At 44.0% G+C, this 25,007-nt stretch overlaps 1 protein-coding gene across 1 annotated transcript in view; it reads left to right on the top strand.

Moving 5' to 3' along the window:
- The first annotated feature begins 323 nt into the window (after positions 1 to 323).
- The window catches only part of nhsl2 (NHS-like 2), a 148,482-nt gene continuing 123,798 nt past the window's right edge, over positions 324 to 25,007 (top strand). Inside the window, exons 1-2 of the mRNA XM_040141576.1 lie at positions 324 to 837; positions 16,437 to 16,544. Coding sequence (XP_039997510.1) covers positions 528 to 837; positions 16,437 to 16,544 — 418 coding nt within the window. The 5' untranslated portion in view covers positions 324 to 527. The remainder of the gene's footprint in view (positions 838 to 16,436; positions 16,545 to 25,007) is intronic.

Here is a 25,007-nt window from a genome sequence, read left to right as displayed (position 1 = left end):
CACTCTAGATGTATATAGTCTATAAACTTATATATCAGTGTGTATCAGTGTGTGTACATATATATAATGAAATAACGACGACATTAGATAAAATACATGATCCCCAAATCCATTTTGACACTTTGGTCGTTTCGAATATATATATATATATATATATATATATATATATATATATATATATATATATATATATATATATATATATATATATATATAAAAGTTGGGGCCTTGGTTGTGAAAGTTCAAACCGGATGTTTCGCGCGCTACACTCTGCCTGCCTTGACACCAGTCGTCACAGCTGCCGAGTCTCTCCACTACACCGAACAACGGCGAAAAGCTCGCTCCCCAGTCAAACACGATGAGGGCGCACGACGCGCAACTCGCTCCAAGCCTCTCCAACGGCGGCCGAGTTTGTCCCCCAGGACGATTCGTAGCATGCGTCTGCGCGCCAGCCGGAGGGAGAGGGACCACGGGAATATAACTTGACTGCCCACGGAGTTTGTTAGTATTTTTGGCGGGGAGAAATCATGCCTTTCTGCAAGCGGACGATACTTCCGAAAGATGTGTGCAAGCCCGACGGCGGGAGGCTGCCGGAGGCGCGTCCGCGGCCGCGGCCGCGGCAGGCGGAGATTTTCCGCGACTTGGTGGACGTGTGCGACTTCACCCTGTGCTCGGTGCTCCGGCAGCTCTCGGATCTGTCCCGGCACTCGGTGAGCATCCTGGAGGAGCTGGAGGGGGAGCTGGTGTCCATCTGCCGCCGGTCCGGTGCGCTGGAGGGCAGAGTGGTCCGGCTGCAGAGGCACGTCGCAGAGCTGGTCAGCAAGCCCCCGCCGAGAAGTAAGAGGAAATGAAAAAGCTGCTTAAGTTTGAGACGCGCGCACGCACACACACACACACACACACACACACACACACACACACACACACACACACACACACACCTGGTGTCACTTTACAGAGCTTGCAGTTGGAGGAGCTGAGTTGAAGCAGCTTTCTAGGCTGGTGGAGTCAGACCAGTGGTGTCAAACTTTGGGAAATCAGCTCAAATTCTCGCTTTTTCCGGAGAGATTTATGGTTCTGTTAAGAGATTTTTCTTCCTGAGTCACTCTGGGGTCATCACTGCACTGTGCGGGGTCCATCTCAAGACCTATTCAGGGTCGTGAGTAAGTGAGAGGTTTGTTTTTGTCAGCTGGCAGAGAGAGGGGTCCTGCCTTCAACTGCTGCAGGAAATATCAGAGCTTACTTTGGGTGATGCAGTAGAGTGATAAACATTCTGCTGAAAAATTTTACATCAAACCAGAGTTGAATGCCAAGATGTGACGGTGGAGAGCATGCAAGCGTGAGTGAATGATCCAAGATCAGTTATTGTTAGTAATTTGTGTCCGTGTAGCAGGTTAAAACTAGTGGGGGCAACAGGAGGATTGTGCAAAGCCCTGCACCTTTTCTGACCAGCCACTTTCCGTGACTTTAGCTCTTGGATTACGCCGGTTTACAGGACGCCCCCTGAAGGCAGCACATTGTGTGTGTGTGTGTGTGTGTAGAGAGTGGAATGTGAACCTGGTTTAAATGCAGAGATGTCAATCACGTTTTAGACTTGTGTCTCTCTACCTGCCACTTTGTCCCTGTCGACTCCTTCGCGGCATCAGCTCCTGCTCTTTGTGTGTTTTTCTTTCATCTCTGTCGACATGATCACTCGGTTTGGGAGTTAAAGTGAGCTGTGGCAGGTCAAGGCATCTGGGTTCAGATTAAAGATGACGCTCTTGTCACTCACTTGCAAGTCAAAGCACCCCCCCCCAGCCACACACACACACACACACACACGTACCCCCACCCCCTCACCCTAGAAAATGTGTTTCGCTTACTGTTACTTCACGTGCAGAGTTTGACAGAAGGCTGTTTTTCACTTTCGTCTGCCAAAGGAGGAAAGTTTGTGTGAGCTCAGCTTAACCCCGAGCAGGTTTTTATGATATCAGAACTAGGCTGGAGACCAGTCATGGTCCAACATGCAACTAGTACAAGTGTGACGTGGGAACCTGAGACCTCCGGTGCACAGCAACACTGACAGAAGGAGTCTTCAGTGAAGTAGGAGACATCCTGTGTCCAGTAGTTAAACCTATATCTTTGTATATTCAGAGACTGTAGATTTTTCAGTGAGGGAGAAGTAGTACATGTAAAAAATATGGAAATTATGAAAAGAAATTATCACACAGAAAGCAGAATCTTTTCACGAGTCTTAAAACATGTCAGGAGAATACGTTGACGTTTGAAAACTTTCTGATGGTCTCACCGGCCATCGTTGATCAGAGAAATCTCGTTCATCTACGGATTTACGCTGCGAGTTTGTATCTTCTGTTGTTGCTAAGTCAAGAAATACCAGGGTTTGATTTGCTCCGTTATTCATATTTCATATTTCAAGGCTGTTTTTATGCGTGTGGCTCTTACGACCTGACTGACGGACGCGTACTGAGCGGGACATTTTGGAGTTGAAAAATCATGGTGTTACTGCTCTCTGGTGGACAAATGTATTGCTGCCACTATTTCTACACGACCTCAGACCTAGTTTGGCGCCTTTACATGGCAGCTTCTTGGTACTGACGGTCCAACAGATGCACCAGCTGATACTGCACTTTGGAGTCAGATACTAGTATCAGTAATTGGGAGTTTTTTAAAACATAAGCTCCTGAAAAAAACCAATATTGAATCGGAAACCTTAGATTCGTTTTTGTTTGGGTTTTTTTGTTATTTTAAGAATTGTGACCAAGATACATACTGAACAGGACATTTTCCAGTTGGAAAAGCATTTTTTTCAGTGCTCTCTGGTGGACAAACTATGACGCTGTTTCTGAATGACCTCAGGCCTAGTCCAGCGTTTCTGTGCTGCGACTTCTTGTTACTGATCGGCTGACATGTACATAGATAAGATGTATGTGCAAGAAGCTAATATGAACTATTTGATTTTATATAATCGAATTGTGATTTTTTTAAAAAGATACTTGTTTGTGAAAAAAAGAAAGAAAAAAGCAGCACTGAAAGTGACCCACTGCAGCGGGGCCTGGGCCACGGGGCCGGGGCCGCTGCACTGAACGCACCGCATGACGGACAGGAGCCGTGCAACGTCACTTTCACTGGCTGAAAATGGAATGAAACAAGCGAATACCTCAACAAGGACTGTGTGGTAGAGATGGCAGAGAGTTCCCAACCCAACTCGGCAGCAGAGAGAGGGATTTTCTCTCCGAGCAAAACTAAAAAGCCCCGTTTGGAAATACTCTGGATTTTGGTCTGTAGACGGCAAAATTACGGAACCTCGAGATATAGTTGTGTGATAGCTGTGTAAGCTACAGTACAACCCACCAATACAGCACTAGCAACCTGCGGGCACAAATATGCCGCCGCGTAGTTGTGTCGCTCGTTGTATTGCTTTGCCCTCTTATGGACATAATGTGCAAAAATAGATTTTCAAATTGAACCTTTTTTTTTTTTTTTAAGAAGCAATAATCCGACGTCTGTCGTGGCCAGTTTTGACAGCGCCAATATCGGCGGATATAACAGGCTGCCTGACTCAACTCAAACCTGCTTGTCTCCAATTGCCCCTAGAATTGAACTGAATTGAAGTGATGATCCTCAAAGGGAGAACCTGGGCACAGAGGCCTAGAGCGGGAGAATTCAGGTGTATACTCTGAAACGTACTTTTCCCTCCTCATCTTAAAGATTTTTCACGGCCCTTTCTCTGGAGAAAGAGGTCACCGGGAGTGGTCACAATAACAATCAATAATCTAAACCTACCTGATGGATTGAATTAACCTACAGTACAATGCAGTTCAATATTGATTCGGGGTATATCAGTAGTGTTGCTCCTTCGTAGCTGATCAGTGTCTTTAAGTGTTAGTGGCTACACTTGCATGGATTCTTTTATTCAAAAATGACCACATATACTGTAGTTCAGCTCTGCCTTGCACATCAGTGTCACTGGGACGCATGCACCCCTAATTGTTCCCATGCCAGTAAGAAGCAGCCCAGATGCATGATGGGAGATTTTCAGCATGGCCGCAAGCCCGTCTTACTCTGCAGACTTTGCACAAACGTATCACGTGCAATTTTCTCTTTGTTTGCATTACAGCTCAAGGAGTGAGCACATGAGTAGAGTAAGCCAACTGTGAACATGATTTTACGAAGCTGTCAGCAGTGTTTGTGTCTCTGTGTGTGTGTGTGTGTGTGTGTGTGTGTGTGTGTGTGTGTGTGTGTGTGTGTGTGTGTGTGTGTGTGAGAGAGAGAGAGAGAGCAAGAACAGTATGATAAGAGAAAATCCCTCTAAACAAAGACCAGATGTAGAGCTGGAGAGAGGAGTAGAAGAAAGATAAAACACAATGCAGCTTGCCATTTAGTTTACTTTATGGAGAGTGAACTCACCCGTGTGTGTGTGTGTGTGTGTGTGTGTGTGTGTGAGTGTGTGAGTGAAAGAGGAAAGAATCGTTTCTGTACATGTGTTCATCTGTGTGAGATGCATAGATCCTCTCTCTTCTCCTTTCTAAATTCTGTGTGGGCTCTTGCTGTATCACTATCATGTGGGCAGAAGCACGCGGCTAAATAATCAATAGAGCCCGCCTGGGCCATCATCTCTCATCATCATCCTCACTCCACTGCCTCTTTTTCTCTCTCTGTCGTCCTTGCCTCCTACTATCTCAACGAAGATGGGAAACATTAATTTACCTTTTGCCGAAAAGAAAAACAAAGTATAAACACTTGGGTTTCTCCTCCTCTGCTGATTTTAAAAGCTCAGACTGTTGAGCATTTTCAGCCACTTTCCTCTAAAATCCACTTACCGCACTGTGGTCACTGTTGCCTAACTCAACCCTCCACTGCATAGTGTTGAGGCAACACGAAGCCCTTTGGCCCTCACAGCCTTGCACGTATAAACAAAATAAAATTGTACACATTGTGATATTGGTTGACATGCTTGCTGACGAGCCAAATGAGGAGCCGAATTGGGAATAGCGGGCGCAGGAAGCAGAGCCACACGTGGCACCGTGTCAGAGAAAAAAGGGTAAGATATATTAAACTATTTAACATCTTGAACTCGAGATAACTTGATGGAAAAAAATCAAAGCGTGTGCATGATTCTCTAAAGAAGCGAAATTGACGGTTTAAAGAGACACAAAACAAATACAAACAATGCAGTCATGTCTCTTTGTGTCTCTTAGTGGTTGTTTTATGTCTCTTTGTGGTTGATCTGTGTCTCTTTTCAGATGTTTTGTGGTTATTTGTAGTCGTTTTATGTGTCTGTCATTTTATGTCTTTGTTTTTTGTGTTTGTTTAGTTTTGTGTATCTTTGTGGTAATTTTGTGTGTGTGTCTTTGTAATCCTTTTGTGTGTCTTTGCAGTTTTGTGTCTCCCTGTGGTTGTTTTTTTGTCTCTTTGTAGCCCCTGGACCCGTTCAGCAACCCATTCGTGCATATCATGTTCACTAATGGAGGTGTATTACGATGTAAAATGATTACTGTGGACCGTGGTTTTGTTATGATACTCACAGGTCTAGAAGTGTGCGAAGGAGCTGATCGAGTGATTGAAACATCAGCAAAATCTTCTGCCCAAAAACTGGATGATACATTTTCCCCCTGAAAAACATCATTAATGCAGCAGAGGATCCCCGTTTTCTTTCTTCTACCATTTTGCCAAACGATACCCGTCAATCAAACAACTTCTCTTCGCCTAAAACCACTAACATGCAAACAAGCCACTTCCTCTGTTTGCCACAAACAAGCACACTTGAAACGCTTTGTCGTTTTCTAAACCGTGGGTCCGTGATGGGGTCAGATATTATCAGCTGTAGCTAGCTAGCTCGTTAAGATAACATTAGCTCCACGAGCTGGTTGCTCCGGCCGACTTTTTAAGGTTTCCAGCTGACTCGTTTTAAAACGAGAACCCTTTCACGGAGACTTAAATGTACACGTGACGGCCGCACACCTGACAATGCGCCAAAGATCGAGGCTAATGCTGCGTGTGACTGGTGAATAGTCGGCATACGCACAAGCCGATGATCCATGCAGAAGAAATGGAAACAAGGAAACAGCTTGGTCCTTGTATTACACCATAGAGCTATTTAGGAATAGTACTGTAAGAATGACAAGGACAAATGTAAGATCAGACTGTTATTTCATTCTAATGTTACCCTGTCTGGATGCTTAGCTCATGTACTTGGACGACAGGACCGAGGTTGGGTTTATGCTTTGTTGTTCTTCATCTACGGTGTATCTGTCTCGCTGCAGCCTCACGTACGCAGCTTCAGCATGTGCAGTGATCAGGCTCGACGGGCCTGCGGTGCCTGGTTTTCGTTGCTAAGCTGTTTGGACAAGTTGAAATGGATTCATATGGCTACCACCACTGTGGTTAAGGCTCGGTTAGGTTTGGGCAGTTTAGGCTTTTCAGATCTGTAAGGATGAGAAAAACCTGCACTCTTTTCCCCTCATTCGGGGATGTGTGCTTTTCCTCCGCTGACAATCCCCCCCCACCCACCCACTACCACCACCACCACCACCACCACCACCACCTGCCAAAAAAACAGTGAAACTCGGTCAGAGTTGCATAAGTAAGGCCACGCTGAAACACATGTTCCAGGCCTGGATGAGGGGATTTTTTCCACTCAGTTTAGAGTTTGTACAGGAGTTGGGTCTCCTGAGCCGCTTCCAGGGCTGGAGGGATCGGAGCTGCTTTTCCTCCTCCTGGGGTTGAGGGGGAAGAGCAAAACTGATACAGAGGAAGAGGATGTCAGTCGTCACTTCGGAAAGCTTGATAGCATGAGGGTGTGTTTGCATGTGTGTTGCCCTCTTTCCACTGGAAGCTGTCACTCAGAAGGGGCTGAACTTGAGGAATTTGTCCTCAGCTTTCTGGCTTTCACCCTGGCTTCATTTCCTGCCATTTTCTGCCGGCTGCCGTTGACCCCAAGTTGTGCAGGAATATCTCAAGTATGTGGATGGGAACCAGAGTTTTGTGTTTTCTTTTGGTGCCTTTTCCCATCTTCCAACCACATTTTTCCTCTGACCCAAGGCTGATTTTACAGGCAGGCTCTGCCGAAGTTTGTTGTAACAAAATGTTTCCCGCTCGGTCTGCCGAGGTAGGGTTAAACGGTTGTAGGTGGTGAGTTTGCTTTAAGTGGTAAATCCCCAGGGAATCCCACAGGGAAGAAGCTCTCTGTGGTTTGAAATTATAAGCAAACCACAAGCACATTTCACTTCTGGACAAATCCCAGTTGGTGATATCACAGCAGGTGTTTTCCCTGAGCTGTCAAAGACAACGCACCTGCGATGACATCAGTGTTTGGTACGTGGCTTCAAGTGCAACAAGATTAAGTTTAATCCCTTAGAGAGCAGGGCAGCCTTATTCTGCTTTGATATTGGCTAAGTATTTACACACACACACACATATATACATATATGTATATATATGTGTGTATATATATGTGTGTGCATGTATATATGTACATGTATATATATGTGTGTGTGTGTGCATGTATATATGTACATGTATATGTATGTGCGTGTGTATATGTATATATGTATATGTATGTATATGTATATGTATATGTATATATGTATGTATGTGTATATATATATATATATATATATATATATATATATATGTATATGTATATATATATATATATATATATATATATGTATATATATGTATATATATATATATATATATATATATATATATATATATATCACTATAACTGAATCAATCGATTTCCCAAATCACAATATAGTTGCATTAATTTTCTAATCTGCAACATTAACGAGCTGCAGAGACTCTCTGCATGATTAATCAAACTGCATGTAGGAGAAAACTTAATTCATATTTACCAAATAAGAAAAGATGTAAACACTTATCAATCAAATCTGCATGCACACAAAACATAGTTGTTTTTCAACCATTTTAAACAACGTAAAGGAAAAAATCTTCCTAAAGTTTTTAGGGCTACAACTAATAATTATCGTCAGTGTCCACAGTATTTCTTTATCGATTTTTTTCAAATAATCATTTACTATATGAAATGTCAGAAATAATGAAAAATGCTTATGATATATTCCAGAGAGCCAAGGTGACATTTCCAACAATAGTTCAAAAATACTGAATTTGTAACAATATTAAACAGAGTAAGGCAGTGAATCCTCACATTTGAAAAGATGGGAACGACAAATGTTTGGCAGTTTTTGATCAGCTGGCTAATCTTTAAAAGCAAATGTAGCTACAGAGGACTTTGAGAGTATAAAATGGTTCACTGATCCACAAACATGGCAATGATCGTGGTCTAGACACAGACTAGAGTTTTGCAAATATATAACAGGTCACTTGAGCTGGTAACTGGTTCATCTTTTTATGGTTTGAAATTGAGACAGGTTTGGAGTCCAAGAGTCGTTGCAGTCTCTTGCGTGAATTAACACCTGTGCTGTAATTTCGGCAATTTGTAGCAACCGGTTTTTCCCAATAAGTCGGGCGCAAAGTCGCGGGACGCAGCCCTGGAAGTGGCTGGTAAGTAAGTAAGACAGCGACCAAGAGATGCGCCGCCCAGCAAAGTCAACTTGATGCACGTCAACTTAACGTTACTGTTATTTGCTGACATCAAGCTTGGAGAGAAGAGAACACAAATTTAACTCATTGCCGTTCCAGCAATTCACTTCATTTTCTTTTTGTTTGTTTGTTTTGCTCTTTTTGAGACCAGAAGGAGAGCTCAGCTTCATTCTCTCGTCGCAGTTGCAAACACTGACATCCTCTTCGACGTGAGGGGGAGGCGGGGCTCTTGCGTAATCTTGCAGGGCCCCGCACAGCTTGCACGGTGAGCATATAGGGCCGCCCAGCTCTCCAGTTACCTCTGCTGATGGCGTCGGGTCCGGGCTGGACCCTCTAGATGTCAGGTAAACCGGTGCCGCCAATGAAAAGGTTTTAGTTGCACTTGACAGATTTTTGGTCGCGTGCGGTTGCACGCATGGAGCCCTGAGTAAGAAAAAAAGTGAGCCTAGCAGACCGCCGAAGCCTGCTCCTCATCTCTGCTTGAGGCCACATTGGCCGCCACTGACGTAACACACCCGGATCGCTGACCTAACTGTCAGCAGTTGAGTTGCATTGTGGGTAATATAGGTGCCAGGTTTTGACAAGGAAGAACGAGTAGAATAAAGAAGACAATGTCTCTTTTTCTGCTCCATTGATTTTGATCCGTTTCTTGAAAACTGTTACAGAAGCGCAGTGCTAAACTGATGGTTGCATCACTATTAACTGTGGCCCTCTCTCCCATTCGGCCTGAATGTTGCACAGGAAGAAACACTCGGTGGCAACGTTTTGATTATGGTCGACCTAGTTTTGGTTTTTAGTGGAAGTGGAGACGGTGCGACTGAGCAGGAGGGGGAGTTTGGTGCGAGACCAACAAGTTACGTGGAAGCAGATATTGCAGACGCTCCATTACACTCCACCTTAAGATCGGACTGACACTGCTGGTGCAACAGGCTGCTGGAATGCATTGAACCGAGACACAGTATAAGAGTATTTGTTTTTTCCAGCAGGCAGCGATGGTAGTTGTTGCTCGCTGCTTTTTCTTTCACTCCCGACTCCTCAGTTCCTTCCAAAACCTGTTATTAAAATCAAGTCGTTGATGAGGGGATGGATAAAAAGCTTTAACTCCTTTCTCTCTCTCTCTCTCTCTCTAATTCCCCTCTTCCTCCCCCTCTCCTCTCTCGTTCCCACGGGTGGACGTCAACCTCATGACTCAATATCCCTCCCTGTTGGCCCCTCTGTAATTCCCCTTCTCCTCCTTCCTTACTTCTTTTCCCTTCTCTCTCCATCCTCCAACACATCTCAGAATGCTCTTACAAAAAGTGACATGCTCGAGGCAAAAAAGAAACCCCTCTAAAAACAGCTTTGGAAACTTGTTTGGAGCTGTTGTCCAGAGATAAATTCAGGTTTGACCCCAAACACAGATGCATTCAGTGGCGATGGATGACTTTCGACATCTCGGCTTTCATTTTGGAGATGTTCTCTAAAAACCTGGTTTGTTTGTTTTTGTTTTGTTTTTTATCACAGATGTAAGCTGCGGACTCAAAAATCTTTTCGGTGTCAAAATTTTCACTTCTCCTCCCCCACCATCTCTCTTCCTATTAGCAGTGATTCAGAAGGCAGCAGAAACGTCCCACCACCACTCCAATACACTGCAGGAGAAAAGGCTATAATTTATTAATAATCTGATTTAGATTTCAGTGAAATTTCTTGTAACCGGTCGACCCCCTAATGATGACGAACGTCCTTTAACCTTAAAATAGCATTTACTTTAACCCCACGCATGATCTTTTCCCTAACCTGGTCATTTTTGTGCCCATACCAGCCAAACCTTAACTATAGCAGTATCACATAATGCAACAGATTTACTTTTCAACAGTGATTTGTGACGGTTTTGGAAGGCACAGGCAATTGAAGCCGTCCGTCTGATAGCTAGCCTCGCGAGGCATTTGGACGTCCACCTTGCCAGGCTCCAAGCCATTCGCGCGCTGGAGGAACCCCTGGCAGCTACGGGCGTGTCTTAGGTGCGCCGACGGTGAGAGTCGACTCTTCGTTAACCACAGTGGTGGTTTCTAGAGAGGTTAATGTAGATGCTGCTATAGTGTGAGTTATATCAGAAAGAAGAGCAAAGAACGGCACCGAAGGCTTTTGTCGATGGAAATGATGTTTTCGCTCTTCTCCCGACTGGCTTCGCCGAGAGTTTGTTTCACCAACTGACTCCGTGAATGTCGTGAACGTCGTATGGTTTGTTGATCTAACCGGGTGAAGTTAGCCCGTGATAGACGCTGATAGACAGATGGTTCATCCAATCGCCTGCCGAGTATTCTTTGGAAGTGCCTGCCCAACGATGTCATTCTACAGGGCTCTGACAAACAAAATGTATTTTGTTGTTTAATTTGGAGGACTTGTTTACGGCTTCAAAAATGAAACAATTTTTTTATTTTTTATTTTTTTAGCGTGGTTTGTCCTCCTCCCTAGCCATCAGGCGTAGTTCATCGTTTTGGGACACTATGAAAACCAGATTTGTTAAGAGGCCTCTCACGTTGGTGCATTAAAAATTGCTCGCAGCAAAAGTTATGTTTACATTCTCCGAAACGGATTCAGTGCTAACGGACGTGTTGAATGCATTTCCTTCCTTACAGAACATTCGCAAAGCTGATTTTTTTATTTTTTAAAGTATTATAAATCCCCTATTGTTTTTATATCCATGTTTACTAGCTCGCTGTGTTCTTCCCTGCCTTTGCTGGTGCATTGCTGAATTTTCTTGGCACAATACTGCCATCTGCAGATCAGCGGAATAGTGCGAAACCATTGGCAGGACTGCGTATCGGGCGCGCGTGCATGTGCGAGATAAACAAATCCATAGTGCTGGTAGAAGTCAAAAACTCCACAGGATACCTTTAACTAACCTTACTTAACTTACCTTATCTTAGGCCAGACATTTGATATTTGACAGACGGCTTTCTACAAAGAATTGCATTCGTGAACTGCAGTACGTTGCTGGAACATCAGACCTGATATGGAAAACAATAAGAAGTCGTACGTGTCGTAAAAGCTTAATGTCAGTGTGGTTGTTTCTTGTCTGGTCAGACACAAACAGCAGTTTGATCCAAAATGACACATCGATCTAGTATTTTTCTCTGTATCATCACATTCCCATATGGCAGGTTGGAGAAGGTTCAGTGGTAATTCCCAGAAAGTCTGTGAAAAAAATCACTTTGTGCGTGTGTGTGTGTGTGTGTGTGTGTAAAACTAAATGTGCGGACGTGTTTTCAAGGTCAATGAGAAACCATGGTAGATGTGGTGCATTTAATGTTTCTGTTGGACCTGTGAGTATTTCCCCTGCTTTATGTGTTCAAAGTGAATGTGCGTTTCTGCAGCGTGTTTCGGTGCGCGTGTGTGTGTGTGTGTGTGCGTGCACGCATGCGTGCATGTATGTGTATGTGAGACATTTTCTTGCGTGTAGTTGTGTGCCTGCACGTACTCAGTTGTCTGCGTGTGTCTTAGTATCATTAGGTAGTAAAGCCGGGATTAGGTGGAGGTGGAGCTCTGGGCCCCTTGGTGGTTTCTGTGGTCAACCTGCCCATTAATTACCCGCAGAGAGAGAATGTGTGTGTGTGTGTGTGTGTGTGTGTGTGTGTGTGTGTGTGTGTGTGTGTGTGTGTGTGTGCGCATGTGTGTGTGTGTGTGTGTAAAATGAGGAAAATTAACTAAAGAGAGAAAGTGCTGTTGTTCTCCCAAAAACTGGAGCGAGTTGTAGATCCAGGTAAAAGAGTTGGAGAAGAAAACCTGCTAACAACTTCCTGTCTTGGCCGGGAGCCCGGTCCTTTCCCTTTTACACACGCACGCACGCACACACAGACAAACACACACAGACGGACGGACACACACTTCTTGTGCTCTCACAGCCTAAAGGAAAAAACATTTCTGTATTTATTTAAATCATATTTACCTCCATCCACTGTACTTTTTAAAAAAAATTTTTTGGTTGGACACATTGCCATGGCAACCAGCCAGAGCTATTGTATACTATTGTAGGCCTCCATGAAATACAACCAGTGTGTCCTTTGTGCATATGTTTGTGTGTGTGTGCGCGTGTGTGTGTTTTAATGTCTTGTCTCCCACTGTCTCTTGCCCTCCGGTCGACCTGCTATAAACTTAATGCAGTTTTTCTTTTTCTAATTTCAGCACCGATTTGTCAAATGTTGCGAAAGTGGCGGTTGTGAAAGGAGTCAAGACACACACACACACACACACAAACACACACACACACACACAAACACACACGTGCGCGCAAACTTTGCTGAGCTTGTAGTCCTACGGTTTTCCTGTGGGGAGCGCTGTCCGGGAGTACGAATGTACAGTATGAATAGGAATAAGAGGAAGGATGAAGATGGGAGGAAAGCTAGAGAAGAGGAGATGAAAATGAGCAGAGGAGGGGGGAGAAGGGGCAGAGAGAAGAAGGAAAAGAAAGGAAGAAAGATGACTGACAGAAGTGGAGAGACGAGAAAACAGGAGGGAAGGAGAGAGATGGACGAGTGCTAAGGACACTGCTATGGAATTTGCCAGTTTGATTTTTATTTGTTTGATGTTTTGGTTTGTCAGTTCTGATGTCAGGAAACGTCTCCACACTTGACGTCGGAGCATATACTCGGTCTTTTTGAACGCACTGCACGCGCTGTTAAATTTGAGCGATTGTGGTCAAATCTCTGTCAGCGTGCTCTGAAATTTCAGGCAGAAGTAAACTGAGAAAGGTTTGCGACTTTTGCTGTAACTGGAAATGACCTAGATCTCATTTTGCCATGGACTGCGACCCGATCGCTCTCCAGCACATAACGGGCTGTAGTGTGTATTTGTCTTACAGTTATAATCCGACCCCGTTGATGTGTTGTGTCAGTTTCTGGTAGTGGTGAAAGAAGAACGGCAAGATTATCGCTTCGACGCTCGTCTGCTTAAATTAAAACAAACGGACTATTTGTTGATCCTTAGGCCCTTGCAGTGAATTTGGACATATTTTTTTAAGGATTTATTACAGTGTTGGACTCCCAGACTGCTTTGAATGAGGGGGACACCGTGTTCTTAAGGGGGGGGGGTGACTTGAATGAATCTTAAATGAATATAATTTATGTCGGGAATATAAACAAACAAAGAGTTTGCCGACGCTATCCTGCTGACCTGTTCATCATCTCCCTTTATTTCAATAAAATTAAACCTAGATCCTTTTTTATTAGTAGCTCCCCCATTTTTTTTAATGATTGATAATAAAAACACTGACTGGCCAACAATCTGCAGGTTATTGCAGTTACGGCAGGTTTAAGTCCCGTATTATTTGACTAATAAGTCACTTTCCATCTCTGGCTTCTATTTGCCTTGAGTTGTTTTTCTGTCTGTGATTAGTTATCAGGAAAGGAAAAAAAAAAATGAGAATGAATTGTTTTTCTGCAGAAGAGGAGCAGTGGAGGAAGACAGATAGACGGGCAGAAAGATCCCCAAAGCCTCCGATTTCTCCACAGTGTGAAAAACATCTAATCCCACAGGAGTCCAGGACATAGAGCAACAGCAGTGATATAATGCGGGAAGAGGTCCCGTGTGTGTGTGTGTGTGTGTGTGTATGTGTGTGTGTGTGTGTGTAATACTGTACATGTACATGTGCAGAACAGCACTCTCCTCTCCTCTGAGTCCTGCAACTTTCTAGAGTCCTGCAACTTTTTATGCGTGCGTGTGTGCAGATGTTGCAGTTTTTCTCTCTCTCTTAGAAGACATCTTTGCACTTTCTGGGTGTGTGTGTGTGTATGTGTGTGTGTGCATCTCACTACTTGTTCTCTGTTGCACACACTCATTGTCCGTCTCTCTGTCTGTCTCTCCTTAATGCTGAGACAGGGGCCAGTGTCTTTACCATCTCCCAGAGAGCAGATTCCTATCATGGAGGGAGAGAGAGAGAGAGGGATGGGATGGAGGGATATGGATTAGATGGCAGTGATATGGTTTGTGATGTGTGTGTGTGTGTGTGTGTGTGTGTGTGTGTGTGTGTGTGTGAGGGAGAGAGAGAGAGAGAGAGAGGGAGTCTCAATGGAGGCATATTGTTCAAAGGGCAGTTGTAGAGTCTATGATGGCAGCAGGATGTAAACACAACATGAGACTACACACACTGAGGAAGATATAGTGATAGTATTTGTGTGTGTGTGAGTGTGTGTGTGTGTGTGTGTGTTCAATCTGTTTTTCAAGATGACAGGAGACATGATGTGGCAGAAAGATCCCAGCCTGATTCTGCAAAAAAACATCTAATCCCACAGGTGTGTGTGTGTGTGTGTGTGTGTGTGTGTGCGTAATGAATACTGTACATGTGCAGAACAGCACTCTCTCCTCTGAGTCCTGCAACTTTCCTACAAGTGTTTTTATGCGTGCGTGTGTGCAGATGTTGCAGTTTTTCTCTCTCCGGCTTAGAAGACATCTTTGCACTTTCTGGGTGTGTGTGTGTGTATGTGTGTGTGTGCATCTCACTACTTGTTCTCTGTTGCACACACTCATTGTCCGTCTCTCTGTCTGTCTCTCCTTAATGCTGAGACAGGGGCCAGTGTCTTTACCATCTCCCAGAGAGCAGATTCCTATCATGGAGGGAGAGAGAAGAGGAGAGGGGGGAGAGGGGATGTGAGGATCCAGGCAGTGATATGGTTTAGATGGAGTGTGTGTGTGTGTGTGTGTGTGTGTGTGTGTGTGTGTGTGTGTGTGTGTGAGGGAGAGAGAGAGAGAGAGAGAGGGAGTCTCAATGGAGGCATATTGTTCAAAGGGCAGTTGTAGAGTCTATGATGGCAGCAGGATGTAAACACAACATGAGACTACACACACTGAGGAAGATATAGTGATAGTATTTGTGTGTGTGTGAGTGTGTGTGTGTGTGTGTGTGTGTGTCAGTCATTAGTTTCGTTCCTCATTCCCATCCTGTTTACATGTCCCTCATTACTTTTTGACAGATGAACCAGCTCTGAGCTCGTTCCCTGGCTGTTGTGGAGTTCTTCACCCAAGTTGTGATAAAAATGAAGCGAAACGAAACCCTGGTCAACGCTGCTTCAGTCAGTTTAACGCAAAGAAGAAATATCCTGATAACTTGGAACACTTCACTTAACATAATGTATAACAGGGTTCTCCTGGGGTTTCATTCACACTCTATCTGATTCTTTGGCCACACGTGTTACGTGATCTGTGTTGGACTATGTTTGCCGATGTCACCACAATCCCCGAAACGGTCAGTCAGACGTCTGCGCTATTTTCAAACACTGAAAATAACCTCATTGTCATTTTTCTCCTAACAAGCCACCACTTGAGGTTGTGTGAATAATGTCCTCTGTAATTAGCGAAGTTGGAGGCAGTGTGACATTGTTGTGCCACGGCTAAAACTCTCTTTTTTTTTTCAGGGTGGATGGTTGGGTTTACAAATACTAGAGTCTGAAGTCTGTGTCCCGTCCGCCAACTTTGGTTTCTTTTAATAACGACGATGATCTTTCCCTAATCTTTTCCAAATCTCACTGGATTTGGAATCACATACTGTAGGTATATGAGATTTTCATAAAATAGAACCGGAAGGAATCATAGAAAGAAGGTCAAATAAGACCATAAGTGTAAAGAAATTAGATTTATTTTACTGTTACGGTGACGCAAATGCCCCGTACGTCTATAAAAGTTTCAGTGTGTGCAGGGGGGTTGCAAGTATTTCTGATTTTTCTTTTTTTAAAAACAACAAGTTATGAGTGATTTGAGCTTATATCGGCGACTGCTAGTTGCTCTGGGTATGAGTGAGTTAACAGACTGCGTCGTGTGTGCGTGTGTTTGCAGCGCGGGCCGGTTTTATCAGTGTGTGTCTGTGCTGTGAGTTTTTTTTTTTTTTTTTTTCTCAGGGCTGTTATGGACAAAAGGCTGGCTGTCAACACCAACACGCTTTACGTCGGCCAAGGCATGCTGTAATGGGGGACGCAATCACTTCCAGATGACGGACAGAGGGGAGTGTGTGCGTGTGCGTGGAGGGCCTGAATTTGAGAATGGGAGAGAGGAAGGGGGGCGGTTGGTATCACTTCATCGTGGAGGGAGTTACCTGGCTCACATGCTGGGAAGAAGGGAGAATAAAAGGGATTTTAGTAAGCGTATAAGTGTGTGTGCGTGCGTGTGTGTGTGCGTGCGTCTTTATTTACAAGTGTGTTACATCAATAGCAGGATGAGAAAGGACACAAAAAAGGAATAGGGACAAGGACACAATCCCGTTTAGGGAAACAGGAGTACACCTTGACTTACCAGACAAAAGCAGCTTTTTGTTGCCTAAAAACCATCAGTGCCATCATTGTGATATTCGTCCTTTATCGTAAATTGCGAGATCACACGTCTTTCTTCTGTTGTGTTCATAAAACAACTATTCTGATGAAGCTGAGAACGTGTGGTTGTTGAGAGAAGAGCTGACACCAAATGCTGAACCTGACATTTTCTAAAAGTTTGTGGAAATTAATGTATAAAAATTTTTGCGCGTTTACGTAAAATCAAGAGAAAACATGTTTCATCAAAGCTTTTAATGAAGATTTTTGTAACCCCTACAAAACAGTGCATATGAAACATTTGTTTTCACATGTAAATATTATATGTCAAGTGCCGCTTTACATGTGATATAATATGTGCCACAGGTGAAATAATTTTTTTTTACAAGCGATGTCTTCCTTTTCACATGTAAAATATCTGAAAACCATATGTGGCCATACATGTAAATATACACGTAAATGTGGCTGCACATGTTAATGGCACAATTTTCCCCTAAGGTTTTCAATAAAAATCTATTTATCAACCTCATTTATTTAAAGTTCCAAGAATCCACTGCATTTCCATTGCATCTGGCCTCAACAGCGACCTCCTCCGACCGAGCTCAAAACTTCAAAAGGAAGGTTTTAAAATAACTAAAGGAGCAATTTTAGGGGGTTCGGTTTTTTGGTGTGTCGGATCAGAGAGTTTACAGGAGGCGAGACTTGAGCCGTGCTCAGCGCTGTCGGGGAAAAACCAAAGTCTTTACTGGCAAGGTCATGTGGTGTGGAGGCCGCGGGAGTGAGTGGAAGGAGAGGACGGATTTAAAAACAGAACGTACAGTTCTGACACTGAACACATGGACCCAGACACCCTGATGAGTTCTGTCTCTCTGTGTACGTGTGTGTGTGTGTGTGTGTGCTTTTGTGTGGCCGTGACTGCTGCTACCTGGCAGACAGAAGGCTCCGCAGTTGGGACATGGTGTGAATAAACAGTATGAGCGTGTATGTAAACAACACGCAGACCTGCTGTGTCTTCTGCCGACGCCCTGCGATTGTGCTGTTTGGTGTCATTTATGAGTCATTCGTCGCCATTTTGCTTCATCACTCGGTCTGGTGTTGTGTGTCCGTCGGCCAGTTTCAGCTTGACGTGGGTGTTATTTACTTTTGTTTGCCCAGTGTCCCGTCGGTGTCGCCTACACGTCAACACGGAACGTCTATCACAACTATTAGGACAATTCAAGATCTGCGTGCGTCATCTTTATAAGAGAGCATTGAAAGTCATGGACGAAGAACCCGATTCTCTTCACCTGCGATATAGTAGGAGAGCCCAACCATCAGACATCATCCTATGACTCTGGTTTCGTTTGAGTTCAATTCGGGTTTATTATATAAGATAATTCACAGTGTGTTAGTGCCGCTGGGACGAGAAGAACCTTCAGCGCTCAGTGTCAGAGGGTGCAGTACTCTTAAACATTTTAAATCTAGTTTGAAAATACGGCCAAAGAACAATGTGCCGGAAATATACCAGTCCTGCGCTCACCGAGCTAAGCTACATTGCCTTAAAGAGTAGTGCCCTTCGAATGCAACGGCCGGATGACGTCCCCGTTCCCGGTCCTTCTAACAAAGCTTTGATTGGTCGACTCTTTCTCCGAGCGGACCTGCTTTAACTCCTTAAAAAAAAAAAATCTAAGATGGGGATTAGAGTCATGTCAAACACATTCTTATTCATCACACAGCGACATTTGCTGCCACCGAGTCATTATTTCCTCATGCTTCGCTCAAACATCTGCCTTCTCTGCTCCAAACGTCTCCTCTGACAGCCCCTCAACAGAGAGACAGGGTTTCTATGGTTACGAGGACTCTCGCATCCGCCCGCGCCCATGCCTCAGTTTCTGACGCTTTTTTGTTGAATATTTTATCAACAGGCTCTTTTGCTTGTGTTTTATAAGCTCAGGTTGGTATTATTTGTAGAATAGCAGTTAGTCGCTCGTGCAGCTTATTAGTACCTAAATGTGTGCGTCTGTGTTTGTCTGTGGCTGCGTGTCCTCTATCTGTCCTCTGGGTTCATTAGTGCCCTGTGTGAAGCAGGCACTCTGCCCTGTCACACACTCACACGGTTTATTTACCCGTTTCATCACACTGCAGATGCTCCTGCCCGAGTTGTCAACAACTCTCACTCTGTATGCTGCTGATCACGCGGTGGAAAATTTCGCTTGAATGCCTCATAAAGTTGCTGCACTAGTTTAGGTTAGGAAGCAGTTTAACCTTAAACCTTCTGAATTTCATAATTAGACAGATAATGGTTATAGCAGCCATGAAAAGGCATGTATATATTGTTTGTAGATAACAAGACATATTTTCATAACTAAAAATATCAGGGACCTCAGCGAGATTAAACGTTGGACAGTTTGGGTAATACTTTTACATCTTGCCTTCATTGTCTCCTCCAAATACGATCGGCAGACCTGGGATGTTGCACTTGAAGATGTACTTCAGCGATGCTGCTGTGGTCTAAATATCTTTGCGATCAGCTGAGCGACTACAGCGTTGCCAGAACTGACAGAAACGGTTGAGACAAAAGGGTGAAAAAAAAAAAAACAAGACCCAAGGTGTCAGAAAACCAGACTTCTCCGTAAAGGCTGCACCCATGATGGCGATGGTGACATCAACTGCCTCCTGGACTCAGCTCGGTACCAAATTGAACAAGGAAAATTAGATTACTGCAAAGTAAGAGTTGCGTAAGCACACGCACTGGCCATCGCTAGGGTGAAGGCAGTACATTAAGTGAGACAAAAGTACGACAGAAGCTATTGATAACCGGACAAAATAGAAATGCTGAATTTACTGTATACAACATAAAAATCAATGATGTTTTGTGTTATTTGAAGAGTCAGCGGCGCACGTAGGCGTGTGTTTGTGTCTCTGTGTGTGTGTAGCATCTGTTGCTTTGTGTGTTGCTTCTTGTTTGCATGTGTATTCATCTCTGGTGGTTGGTGTGTGTGTGTGTGTGTGTGTGTGTCGGTGTGTCGGTGTGTGTTTGTGTGTGTGGGCAGGGCTGACGCAGCAGAACTAACTGCAGCATTGTAAGCGAGGAGGGGCACACACACACACACACACACACACACACACACACACACACACACACACACACACCCATTTTTACTCAGATACAGCAAAGTAATGCTGCAAAAACAAGACAAAAATATAACATTTGGACATTTACATGACATTTGAAATCACATGTTTCCTGCAGATGTTTGGGAAGATAACACATGTGCGCGCACACACACACACACACACACACACACACACACACACCTAACTACTAAATGCCTAACCCCGACCCTCACCCTGACCTTAACCTAAACCTGATTCTGACCTGAACCCTAAAACCAAGTCTTAACCCTCAAACAGCCCTTTGAAGAAGTGAGGACCAGACACAATGTCCTCACTATGACGGTTTCAAACAAAAACTTGTCCACTCAACAACAGAAAGACATGAAAATACCCACACACACACACACACACACACACACACACACACACACACACACACTGCGTGATTAGGTTATCATGTGAACTGTCACTGTTGCTGGTTCTATTGCTAGAGAGAGACCACGTGAGGGGGGGCAGTGAAAGTGAGGGAGAGAAAGTGTAACCAAAGGGGTGAGGAGGGAGAGAGATGAGAGAGAAAAGGAGGAGGACAGGGGAGTGAAGCGAGAGGAAGAACAAGTGGACACACAGACAGATAGAAAGGAGGAGAGTGGACGGTCAAACTAACATAGATAGATAGATGCGTTGGAAACGGAGGCGATCCCCAGCACAGGGGAGGACGGGGGATGAAGAGGATGAGGAGAAGACAGACACCTCCTTCAGAGTGCATTTCTTTAAAGGTAGTGTGTGTGTGTGTGTGTGTGTGTGTGTCCTGTGCACACGCCCGGCTAGCCTCATGTTTCCGTGTCTTCTTGATTTGCTGCATTTGTCTCGTCATCTCAAGTGTGTTGTATGGTGACCAGTCAGCGTGTCAATACTGTATATTGTCTAGGGGTTGGTGTGTGTGTGTGTGTGTGTGTGTGTAAGGAATCCTAAGCAGAAGAGAGGGTTTTTAAAGACCGTACGTGTGGCATTTTTGAACCTTAAACTGTAACTGCATGTGAGGCATCATAATATGATGATGGGTAAACAAATATGAGTTCAGGAGGAAGGGGTGTGTTACCTTCTGTCGCACACCTGAGGGGCTGAGTGTCCTACATCCAGAACGCAGTGTGTCCTAATCAAGAACTCCCCGGTGCCGAAAGCAGGGGTACTCTGTGAATTAAGATACTTTCCGATTTGAGTCGTAAGTGTTTGCACGGGTTTCTTGTGTTTGGACCACATCAAACTGAGAACGGTGAATCTGGCTGGTTTTATTATTAGAAAAAAAGTTTTGTCGGAAAACACGTAGAAAGAGTCTGAAATTCATGAAAGCGAGATGTGACAGAAATTGTTGTTTTGGTTGTGGTTCCAAATACCCAACCCGAGTGGTGGCTGTTATGTGCTATGTTGCTCAAAGAAAATCCCCTTTGCCACAGTCCCTGCTGCATTCTGTACTTTCTTTCCAGTCCTGCTGAACATTAATGAAACTAAAAATTTCAAACACTATTTTCAAAATATGCCAACATCCAAATTTGTATTTTTCATTTAAAAAAAAATAAATAAAAAAATGTAGTTAAAAAGTATTTCCAGTAATGTGCTACTCCATTATTTGTGTGTTAGTGGCGAGATGGTCAACTCTTCTTCACCAGCTGGTCTGTGACAGTAGAGTACCGTGCACTTATCAGAGCTCGTGTCCTGAAAACAGCTGCCTGCGGCTGCTGGAAAGAAGACCAAAACAGGGAGCTAAAAAAGGTTAAAAGCTCTTCAGTGCAGCAGAGTCTGTTGATAATTCTTTGCGGCTTTGTTGCTCCAAGCAACCTCTCTGACAAAGCAGATATATTTAGCATGAATTCATCTGCCAGAAAACATGTGAGGGTGCGTTCAGGACAAATGTTTAGTCCAGGATGTTGATAGAATGCTCCATTTGGGTGGTGCTACGCTTTCCCCACATTGTACACCGCTGTTTTTGCATTTTGCATTTTCGCACCTTGTATATGAGCATTCTCAGCTTGCGCAAGACTTGTCTTTGTAATGATGCGTATTGAAATAATGGGATGACTCATGGGAACCGGTCCTGCCTTCAGTCATCGCGGGAGAGTTGGGCGACATCAGTGGGGATTCCGAAGTCCAGTCGGAGCAACAGATCGATGCGTTCAAAGACTCGCTAGATGCCAAAACACTGCATAATGGTTTGTAACGGTCACAGGCAGGATTTAGAACTCTGGAAAGTTATTGAGATGCCAGCTGTCATATCTTTCATCGAACAGTTGCGAGGTAAACTTGCATATACTGTATGTGATTGGCCACTGCAGCCAGACGACGTCGCCGAAGTCTAGCCGGGTTCAGCCTCTTTGCCGGACGACCCCGCTCACACCTCATGGACTGGCTCCATTCAAATGAATGAGAGGACTGGGGGTTTTTTTGTTTTGTTTGTTTGTTTTTTTATGCAGGGCTGGTCGGTTTGAAAGCAGCCTGTGAAAGAGGTGCTTGATTGGCGGGGACAGACCTGCTGACGTTGCCATCGCAGTACATGACCATCATACTGGCACGGGTGCGGCCTTCTGAATTTACTGAAAACTCTAGGTATTGTGTCCTCAGACATTGGTGAATAAATAGCATTTTTGAGCAATAAGAAGCCCAAAAAGCCTTTGTTAAAGATCAAGGGGGTCGTTTTGACGGTTCGTCGTTTGGGGGAAAACGGTGACATCAGCAGCCGATGTCAGAAACAACAATGGCGTCCCTGCCTGTGATGAACTGGATCTGAAAACCACCTGTATTACCCGTCTTTACCAGAAAGACTTGCTGTGTTTGTTACAAAAGTTCAGCAGTACTCTGCTGCCGGCTCCTTTGCCGTAAAGCAACCCGCTGATCATTTCAGGTGTGTGCAGGTATGAAAGCAATTGCTAAATGCGTAGCATCTTTATTCTTGGTTTAAAAAAAAAGAAGTTTTGCTGAGCACTCATACATTACACTCACTCAAACACGTTGACCTGGGAGCCGCCCTGCTCCTCATTTATTGCTGAGGGCCAGTTGGTGTATACATAGAGTAATGCCGCTGGACGATATGGAAACATTCACAGATGCTTCTGAGCTCATCGTCCTTTATTCCTGATACAGTTTTCGTGTCTAAAATTCCGCGAAATGTCATCGGGTACGTGGATAAAGAGGAAGAGCGTTTATTTTGATATGTGAGTCAAAAATAAAGTGATATAAAGAGATGAAGGTGCTGGTTTTCTCTACAGAGGATGGTTATGTATCCGGAAATGTCTGTTGATCAGATGGCTGAGATCAGATGGATTCAGGCATTTGTGCTCTGACAGTAGACAGGACAGTTCCCAATCCCAAACTGTAAAATATCGACTTTATTATATATTTCATCGTTTCTGCTTTAAAAAACATCTGTAAAATGAATCACTTGGCACAGCTGTACCATCCATGTATAAACTCCGTGAATCGTACTGAACAGTAAAGGAGCTGAAGTCGATGATGAACTTGTGCAGAACAATCTCGTAAGACTGGTAATACTGTAAACTTTGCACGTGGAGCCAAGATAAACAGATGTCTTTTCATATGCAGATTCTCCACTCATTCCAAACAAATGAGTGCGAAGGCTGCCGAAGAGGACTCGTGTTCAGACTGGGAACAAATCTGTGTGGACACATTACCCAAACCGCAGGCCTCCGCTGATCTCTGCAGCCCGCAGCGGTTACAGCGAGCATGCACACGCAGTCAGACAGAAATGCTGGTTTGAATCATCATGCTATCATACATCTGTTGCACTTTTCTTTTCTTTAGAGTCTTATTTTTCCTGGTGGTTTGGCTCGTGTGTGTTTGTGGTCGTACACGCAGAACTTCACCGGTAGCTTGGATTCCAAGAAGGAAACCTCTAAATGAATTAAAGCGGTATGCCAGTATCCAGTATGTGGGCTGGCAGCAATGCACTGATAATTGCTGGTTGAGCTTATCGGTGAGTGACGGTGGTCTTGTGTTGGGATTTGACCTCTGGATGTCATTTTTCTTTTTTCTTTCTTTTTTTTGGTTTTGATATGTTTCATACACGTAATATTTTATTTTTCTCTTAAGACATTCTTATTTAAATGATATGTAAGGTTACACAAATGCTTTACGTGTCAGACGTGTCTATTGTGCCATTACCTTATCGTTTTAAAGGTGCCTTTGGGAGTTTTCCTGTAAGCAAGCAGAGTCATATTTACATCCACTTTCTCACACCAAAACACAATGTGAACATCCTTGAGGCCTAATGGGCAGAATACGTTTTCTTCCACATAAAGCATTTGCAAAGCTGATTTTTAATTTTTTTTTTTTATATTTTATTTCGGACATTTTTGGAGCCAGCATTTTTTACATTCATGTTTGCTTACTAGCCGCATCCTTCTCCCCTGCTTTCATTGCTTTGCTGCTATGTTTCTTGGCGACCAGCTGTTGACCCATGGAATAGCTTGAAACAGAAAAGTGTGTGGCTCCCTAGTAGTACTTAGTAATAAGAAAAACGTCAAGTCAAGTGTCGATGCTCCTTTAGCTGGATAACTGATGTCAAACTGGTATTATTTCTGTTTGACTGGTTAGTTTGAAGCGTTTTCAAAAGGAAATAATTGATATTTTGACAACAACAGCCAATGAAATTTCAGTGACAAGGTTGGGTCTAGTTAACGGGGGCTGGAAGAAGGAGGCGTGGGAGGGTGATCATTTTTTATTTATTTTATTTATATTTTAATCTCTAGCCAGTGCCATCTCGATTTCCTGTGTTTAGCACTTAAAGCATTACTTACTTTGGGTTTTTTTTTTTTCCCTTTCGAGAAGGAAAAACAAGTTAGTATCTTTTGATCACAATGTTCTCCGGGGATAGTCAAAGTCCTGCTCTGCTGTGTGAAAGGGAAATACAACAAGCTGGTGTTTGTTCATGCCAACCAGCCTCGGGCTAAAGGAGGGTCCGCCGTGCAGCCCGACTCACGCGGCTGGGCCAGACAGGGCACTCGCGCAGACCTGCTCGTGGACAGTTTGTGATGTACCTGCAACTGTACGGGAAATTTC

Source organism: Xiphias gladius, chromosome 12 (genome assembly GCF_016859285.1).
Source record: "Xiphias gladius isolate SHS-SW01 ecotype Sanya breed wild chromosome 12, ASM1685928v1, whole genome shotgun sequence".
Taxonomy (NCBI): domain Eukaryota; kingdom Metazoa; phylum Chordata; class Actinopteri; order Istiophoriformes; family Xiphiidae; genus Xiphias; species Xiphias gladius.
Note: the sequence above shows the minus strand (reverse complement) of the source record. Positions and strands in the feature narration are given on the sequence as shown.